This window comes from Rutidosis leptorrhynchoides, chromosome 2 (assembly GCF_046630445.1).
Source record: "Rutidosis leptorrhynchoides isolate AG116_Rl617_1_P2 chromosome 2, CSIRO_AGI_Rlap_v1, whole genome shotgun sequence".
Taxonomy (NCBI): domain Eukaryota; kingdom Viridiplantae; phylum Streptophyta; class Magnoliopsida; order Asterales; family Asteraceae; genus Rutidosis; species Rutidosis leptorrhynchoides.
This window is the reverse complement of record NC_092334.1, coordinates 642022659-642031720: the sequence shown is the minus strand read 5'-3', so window position 1 is coordinate 642031720 and position 9062 is coordinate 642022659. Positions and strand designations below refer to the sequence as shown.

Below are 9062 nucleotides of genomic sequence, written 5' to 3'. Positions count from 1 at the left end.
TCGTTGTATTGAATTTGTTAGAGTTGGACATTTATTTTATTTTTCATTATCAATTATCAAATTCTATATGTCATTGTTATTATGCACTTTTTTTTTCTTTCTTTTTTCCCTTTTTTTTGAAATATCTAATAGTTACCCCGTCCCATATTAATTGTCTACAGATAAAATACATAATTTAAAGAAATTTCATAAAAGTACTGTACTGTATTTTCTGTTTACTTTTCAGTTATACCCTTACATTTTCTTTCTCCTTTAATCATAACCACATACATTAAGAGCATAAATTAACTTATGCTTCTTATTCTTATATATTTATTGAAGTGAACAACTAATTTGGTACCTCACAAAATAAAATATTGAACAATAAATTAGGGACGAGAGAGTAATAACTTTAAGAGTACGAAAATGTAAATGAAAGGGCTGTCGTTATGATGCATTAATAACTTGGTTACGTTTGATTTTAATGTGACAGTTATTTAATTGTATAAATTTTTTATGCACTTTAACAACAGCTCTAAATGCTGTCAATATGATCTTAGAATAAGAACTATACTTAAATAGATTATTTCAAGTATTAATAATGGTACATATAGAGGTTAATAAGATAGTTATCTTAAGTAGTAGATAATAATGTACAAATAAAAATTGGATTTCCTAAAATCTTAACCATAGTTCTCATGACTTCATGACTTGCATGGAACTCGAAATTACAAATGATTTAGAGTTCAAGAATTCTAACTAATTACAATCTTGTCTCTATGATTAAGCCAAGAAAATGAAAGTAATTTAATAAAATCGAAAAAGATTATCCATTGTATTTATTGTATGTTGTATTGTACCCTTTTTAATGTATAAAAGAAAAGAATGTTGATGGGAATGTTTTCTTTTACGTAGTACTAGCCAATATATAGAGACCTCTTTGCACAATAAATACTTAGGCACTTGGTCTAACAAATATAGACATCCTGATTATTATCATTCGAACTAATGACAGCTCTAAGGGATATCAATAAGAAAATCGGGCATGTTTTTGTTACTTGTACATTATATTCAGTCAACTTTATCCTGAAAAAAAAAAAATTTGTCAAGTAAACGTCTGAATGTACAATTAATTTTTACATATTTTTATTTTTAATTAGAAAACTTCTTTTCTTTATAACATCTTCAGTTCCATATAAATGCTCAACCATCGGATTTAGACTAAACACATCCAAAACTGTTATTTTCTTTCCTCAAAGACACGTACCTTTGTTATGCATTTGTTTTGAGTTGTATAACGTACCTTCAATGTTAGCACTCACACTAGTGAAATTGTCACTAATGAAGTTCAAAAAACCTCTGCATTTGTTCTTCATGAGACACTGAACATGTACATTGGTTAGATCACAAAACCCAAAATATCTACCAAATTACTGTCATTTTAAACCTAATAAATTTTTGTCAATTTAAATTTGGATTTGAACCCGAAAGTTAGACCTTTTATTAATGTTAGCTTGAACAAGTCAGCAAAAGCTTACCAAATCAGCGATTCTTCCCTTAATACTATAGTCTATAGCCAGTGCAATTTTAACATGAGAAAGAAGTTCAGTCATTAACACATTACTTCTTATTTGCATATAGACATCATCTAAACCGATGCGCAATACACCAATTATAAAGTGCAAGGTGACAGTTTTACTATTGATCATATTGTTTCTACATAGAGTACACATAAAATCTTGCATCAACGTGTTTAATGACCTGAATTGGGAATTATCTTTTTCTTAATACAATAACAAATGGCTGTAAAACTTAACACTGCCACGACTTTTGTACCAAAACTGTAACCTAATAACAAGCTGACTACAACAATACTTGACAATAACAAGACCAACTAAAATATAAAGGAAAAAAAAAAAAAAAAAACAAATAGTAAAAGACTCTTGGTTTACTTGCTGCACAATGAACTCTGAAGAAAGTTACCATTTTGAACAATCATTTCAGAAACGCTTATTGAAGGTATCATTTTCGTCTGTTCTGTTTTTTAACTCTTACTATCCTCCGCCCAGCTTTATCACCTCCAGACCCTAACGAAAAACTTCCACCGCCATTAAACTCCGCACTAGACGACTGAAAAGGATTCTGAGGCGGCACTTGGTTCGGCTGGCCACCAAATTGGTAAGGAGCCGCTGGTTGGGTTGGAGTTGGGGTGGCTGAACCAAACATAAAACCTGGTGCAGCTGCCGGAGGTTGACCAAACGGAGAAGCTGCCGGAGTTTGACCAAACGGATTAGCTGCCGGAGATTGACCAAACGGAGAAGCCGCCGGAGATTGACCAAACGGAGAAGCTGCCGGAGTTTGACCAAAAGGAGAAGCTGCCGGAGATTGCATTGAATCCTCAGCCATAGTGTCTTCCATACTCATCTGATCATTTTTATTTGGAGAGACAGTTGCAGAACCAAAAACAGGAGTTGAGTTTCCAAAAATAGGTTGACTTTGGGAAGGTGTTGTAAAAGATGAATTGGTAGCACCAACTGTCGCGAAAAATCCATTTGAAGCACCTGTTGAAGCAAATACGACAGGTGAAGCAGTAGCAGAAGTTGCGGGTGTAGATGATGCACCAAAAGAGAACGTTGGAGTTGATGCAGAAGAACTAAATGTGGACCCGAATCCAGAAGACTGTGGGACCTGCCAAGTAGACCCAAATAGACTATTAGTGGACCCACTAACAGACTTGGTTTCTGATGATGCAGCCACAGAACTCACACCGAAACTAGACGATGAACCGAACACAGGAGCAGATGAACCAAAAAGAGTCGTGTTGCCTGAGGTAGAAGATGGGGTTACAATAGACCCAGAGCCAAACTGAAAAGACACCGCCTTTGTAACGGGGGTAGATGTTTGTGTATGTGTGTTTGACTGAGATCCATTGGCGAGGTTAAAGAAAGATCCCTGTGACTGATTACTGGCGGCGGTTGATGCGGGTGCCGGAGAACTGAAACCAGAGAGGCTAGTTCCAGTGGTGGTTGTAGTTGTGGCAAAAGATGTAGAAAAAGTGGAACTTGTCGTGATAGAATTCGGCATGTTGTTTGTAATATTGGTCTTTGCTGTTTCAGCCCCTGAAGTTGTCGATGGTGCCGTAATAGACCCAAACCCAAAAACTGGTGCAGGCACAGATGTAGACAAGATACTACTGGCACCGGTAGTTGTGCTGGTGGTATTAGTGAAAGTAACTGGCGGAGTACTGGCGGAAGCGACTGCCGGAGTACTGGCGGAAGTGACTGTCGGAGTACTGGTGGAAGTGGCGGTAACATTAGACGGTGGAGAAAGAGAGAATGAAGGAAAAGCAGGAGGGCTTGAAATAGGTGTTGCGTTTGGAGTACTTGAGTCCTTTGTTGAGGAGCTAAACAGAAAACTACCAGTTGAAGTAGGTGCCGGAAAATCGGGAGTTGAAGACGTATTCCCAAATATAAATGCTGGTTTCTGATCATTCCCATTTTGATCCTTTTTGGATAAATCTTCTACATGATCATTCTTTGGGACTGAAGTAAGCACACTGCGCAAACACAGGAGATGTGAGAATCCATATATAGCAAGTAAATGTATACATAAGAAAATTCCACTAGAAGTGATTTAAGGTCAACCCAGCCCGACTCGGTTATTGTAACTACAACATAGCATACCGGCTTTCTCACTAGAACACCACACACATCGTCCCAACTCTAGAATTCCCCATTAAGAATTAATCACACATAATTAAGTAAACAGAAAGTATTCAAACCTGGTCGAATCAAGTGCTTTCGTATCTGAATTAGAATTCGGTTTAAATTCTGTGGGCGCATTAACAGAAAACACAAATGGAGATGAGTTTTCAGTGATTGTACTAGATGAAGAGAAACTCGAATCCTTTACTGAAGCCACTGTCTCCTTTTGTAACGTTGATTGTGAAAACAAACTCGTTTGTCCGGTTGTAGTAATTGGAGAAGATGTAGACATCTTAAACCCAAATCCTTGCTCACTTGCAGAATCATGATTAAATCCAACATCAGTTTTTGGAGAAGATTCATTATCTTCATCATTTTTCAACTTGGTTTGTTCTGGAATTTTAGCAAGTTCAGGGACTACTGGTTTATTATTTTCGACCATCGAAGGACTTTTAGCAACCTCAGATAACACTGGTGTATCATTTTTGACCAATGCAGAACTTTTGGATCCTTCTTGAACAACCGGGATTTCAATAATAGGCTTGTTTGCTGTTGAAGAAGTCTCGGGTTTATTATGATCAACCAATGAAGAGGACACGTGTCCATTAACATAAACTTCATCATCCATCTCATATGAATCCTCAGGTGCACTCATCTGAAAAGAACATTTCGTCTGAGGTGGTTCAAGTGGAAGCTTCGGGGGTAAATCGGTAATTCTGACAATTGGCGGAGCATTATCTTGTAACGTATATGGAGATGGAGAATCACCGTTGACTGAAGTCAACTTGTTACGAGGAGGAATCGGGAACTCTTGTGTTGTTCCATTTTCATCAACCTTTTCTTTGCCTTTACTGGACAACTGTTGACTCTTGTCTAACACATGACGGGACTGAACATCTGATTTCTGTCTATCATCGTGACTATCATGAGGGTAAGAAGGTAATTTTGGTGACTCCACTTTCTCTAAGCTTTTAAGAGCCTTCCCATGAAGCATATCTAATGTCAGTTTAGTAGCTGATTTACTTGATCCTGAATGCCTTTCTTTTGGGGTAGGTGTTTCGAGGTGCTGCAATATTCTTGTGGCCGTTTGAGAGGACTTCGTTGGAACAACACCATAGCCTAAGCGTGGGGCTGAGTCATGCATGATGTCACCATTTCCTTCATAACCATTCGTTAACAGTAGCTTCTGACTGGATGAGTCTAGTTGTTGATTAGCAGTGTATCCAAGCTCTTTTTTATCTCTCTGTGATATGAGATTAGCTTTAAGTCGAGTTCTGCGCAGTGAGCCGCCAGTTCCAAGATCATCATCTAGTACCGAACTTCTACGTTTAAGAGCCTGAGACAACATTTAATTACAGTTAGAAATAAACAAAGGTAGAAACTTTGCCCTAAAAAATGGTTGGTCTGAGTGAATTTTTTTAAACGGGTAAAATAGTTAGAATAATATATAATATACTAAATGGGAAACGGGTTAAATGGTTCAAGTAGAATGTGTAACAAGTGTTTAATGCACAGAACTATTTAAATAGCTTCATTTAGTGAAATCGTATTAATATGAATATCATTATCATTATAATACAGTTACCACTCATATATGCAACCTTAAATCTTTTCATAATGCTTAGAATGAATGATAAGTGTTTGTGCATTTGCGATTCCACACAAGCTATCCAACCCATTTGACCCAGCTAAATTCAACATGTCACCCAACTCCACTGACCAGCCCATATAACACATTAGAAACAAAGAAGCCATATTCCATGATGTATAAAATTTAAGACAAATATTCAAAAAATACCATTGTCCTCTCATGCCCAAAAGCAGAATAAGGTGTCAATGCTGTATCACGACCATGATTTGACCCGGATGCCTGAAATGTAAAGATACATAAATTCTAATTCAGCAATATTGCAAAGTACGTCCAATTAAGACGTGTAAATGAGCCAGACCTTTTGGGTAGAAGATGATGGAGATCTGGCATATGATGTGCGTGCCATGCTGTACATAGCCGATCTGCCTCTAGATCTTGGTGTCACAAACCCATTTTCAGGACCCCTAAATGTGTTTGCAGATATTCGAGCCAGTGATGTGTTAGGTGTTTTTGGAAGGCCTAACGTTGAGTCTTGTCTCAGTGCTAATGGTGCTTCCTTAATAGGTCTGGATCCCATGTATGACCTTGCCAGCTCAGCAGGTGTAGCAGTCTCCTCAAAAACCTATAATAATATGAATCGTGCATGAATAAACCATAAATGCTTGAGTAATATCAAAACCAAACACACACCATTTTGGCAAAGTGTGACAAATCAGATTGTGATTAAGAAAACAGCATATGCTGAAAAATAATCTATCAGAGCTTTAATGAAAGTAGCCATTGGACAACTTTCAAACTGTTCGGCCACAATTTGACCCATTTACTTTAAGACATCTATTTTTTCATCAAATTAACAGATTTATAAGTTAATGGGTCAAAATTTGGACCTGAAATAAAAATAGAAGAGCAAAAGACACCTAGACACAAGAATATGGAGGAAAATGGTCCATACTTTTGAGCTGACAATGGGACTTGAAATAGCATCATGAAAATTATCCCTCTCATCTCCATATTTTTTCAGTGAAGCACTCGTTGAAGCTTCAAGCCTTAAATTAGAAGATGGTGAACTAAAAGGCTTTGCTCCATTTCTTTCAACGCCATCTGAAGGTAACTCACTGGTTTTTGAATGCAACAATGCTGTCAACCGTTGGATTTCAGACCTGTAACAGTATACAATATGAGCCACAGTAGTCAGTTCACAACATTTCATCTCAAAAGCAAGTTGGTACAACAAATTGCAGATATTGAAAAACAAGTGCACCATTTATACTAAAAAGGTGATATAAACTAAAAATAAAAGTCAGCAGCTAAAGTGCGAATCAAAACAACAAAGGACAGTATAAGAAAGAACAACCTAGAAAAAGTCTTTTGCTGCAACAACTGTTCGAGATCGGATATTCCAGTGGCAGCAGAAGTCCCACTTTGCACTGCCTCCTGAGGCATATTCTGGGGTTCATCATGGACCTCTGTCACATAGAAGCTTGTAAGGGAATGTAATAATGAAAAGCGTAAAATAGATATTCAAGTGAAACGATAGAACGGATTTTAAGGAAAATAAACTAAAGGCTCACGCAACAATAACATTTACACCAAACGGTTTCATCATAACTGATCACTTGTTACCATATATATAATGACTTAAAGTCATGGTAGTTTGACACAGATGAATATGCTAAAGTTTCTAACCTGAAACAGAGATAAAGATTAATGGTACAGACTAATGAATACTACACATATGTAATATACTGATTATAAATTTCAAGAATCATTTATTTCTGATGGAAACTACACACAACTTATCTATTTCAGATATTGCGCAAAATAGTGTCATATTTTTATCTCCATTCATATACTGTAATCTCAAATGATTTCATCTGTAAGATATTTCTACAAGTAAGAAAGCACATACACATATTTTGATGATCTTGTATGATCAAAGATAACAATGTTTAGCACAATTCATAATATAAAAAAACTAAATGTAGCACCACTCAAAAGCTTAAAGTCCAAAGCAGCACAAGTACACCATCTATCTTTACTAAAAACACTAGTGAGGAAATAACAAATATTTTCAACACAGAATTTCAGCCAATGCAGGAATGAGCTTATAAACCCCAATTTGAATATGAAGATAAACAGGTTACTACTTTAATCTCTGATATGTAAATGTCATTTTGCTTAATTTTAATCAAATTAATTAAAACCAATTACTTTTGAATTCTTACAGATTCAAACAGATATACAATGCTTTCACGATTCCACATACTTTCTTCTCCAAGACTCCAACACAAAATATGTTGAGTAATCTAATAACATCATACATGTATTCCTCAAAAGAGGCTAATTTTATGAAATTATCGATAAAAGATGTCAAATTTTACATTTACTTGCAATTCAAAAACGTTCATATACATTAAGGCATATTCAAGGTAATGCATAACGTAGTCCAACAACTATATAAGCTAAAACAATTACAAAACCCTAACTTCGTATCTAAATCAAACTAATTGAAAGAAAATGGTGAACCTGGTGGTCCTTGTAAGGATAGAGATGGAATACGCTTGCGAAAAACGCCGAATAGTTTATGAGCTCCGGCGTAAAGGAGTCTAGAAGCAGGGTCCACAATCTTCGTTAAAAAGCTAGGGCTATTGTTGTTATTGATTCTGAGCGCGGTTGGGGGACGATTATACGGCTTCGTCGGAATATTACGCCGGAACGGTTTCTTACGGATCTTACCTCCAGCGCCGCCGCTTTCGTAAGGAGTCTTTCCGTCGCCCGCCGTCGTCATAAGGGAAGCTGCCGGTGATGTAAAATTGTGTAGAAAAAGATGAACGATGGACAGGAGGAATCGGAAATTAGGGTTTTTATTTCGTGCACAAATTATAAGGCTTATGGTTTTTATTTTGACTTAAAAAAATTACTGTATTACATACCGTATTTATTTATTTTTATATTAGTGATCCGTAATAAATCCGTGGTAAAAAAATACTCGCTCTGTTCCAGTGTCGTGTTTTGATTTTTCAAAGTCAATACTTCGCAACTTTGACTTTAAATATATTTATTTTTATAATATAATATTTGATGAAAATTATATGAGTGAATTGAGTTTTAAACGTACATTTTATTAGTATAAGTATCACCAACTATTATATAACATAAAAAAGATATTCGAGGTCAAAGTTGAAAAGAATTTACTTTAAAAAGTCAATACATGACATTTATTATGGGAAGGGGTGAGTAACAGGGAGTATATGGAAAGATTAAACTATATATTTCTAACTTTATTCTCTGATCTCTATATAGATTACTACTTTTATGACCACGTGTCTTGCATAACAGTCGTATAAATTAATTTTCAATTACGTTAATATATTAACTAGTGAAATGACCCGTGGAACCACGAATTTATTTAAACGAAACAGTTTAACAATATGTTTTAGGTATTAAGTGAACGTAAATAGTAAAGTCATTTAGTTTAATGACTCGTGGAACCACATAATTCAACTAAGAAACTCGTCAGCTGAACATTGCATCAAACACCTAAAATGTATATTAAACAATCCACATCCAATCATAAGATATAATATTTGTTGTCATTTTATTTAAAAGTGTAAATTAAAATATAAATTTAGAATTTGTTTCCTTCTGCCTAACTTTTATACTTTCTCGTACTCAATTCAAAATAATTAATTAAAATAATTCAAAATTATTTAATTTTAATAATTAAAATAATTATTAATAAGATTTAATAATAATAATAATTAATTAATAATATTTAATTTTAATTA

The 9062-nt window shown here is 35.2% G+C and overlaps 1 protein-coding gene across 1 annotated transcript; it reads right to left on the bottom strand.

Annotated features, from left to right (window-relative positions):
* Window positions 1-1666: 1666 nt before the first annotated feature.
* Window positions 1667-8095, bottom strand: LOC139893722 (nuclear pore complex protein NUP1-like). Its single transcript, XM_071876898.1, has 7 exons — window positions 7801-8095; window positions 6629-6740; window positions 6227-6434; window positions 5633-5896; window positions 5482-5553; window positions 3761-5019; window positions 1667-3535 (listed from the first exon to the last, which is right to left on the bottom strand). Exons 1-7 carry the CDS (start codon window positions 8060-8062, stop codon window positions 2002-2004), a joined length of 3711 nt encoding a protein of 1236 aa, XP_071732999.1. The 5' UTR covers window positions 8063-8095; the 3' UTR covers window positions 1667-2001.
* Window positions 8096-9062: the final 967 nt, after the last annotated feature.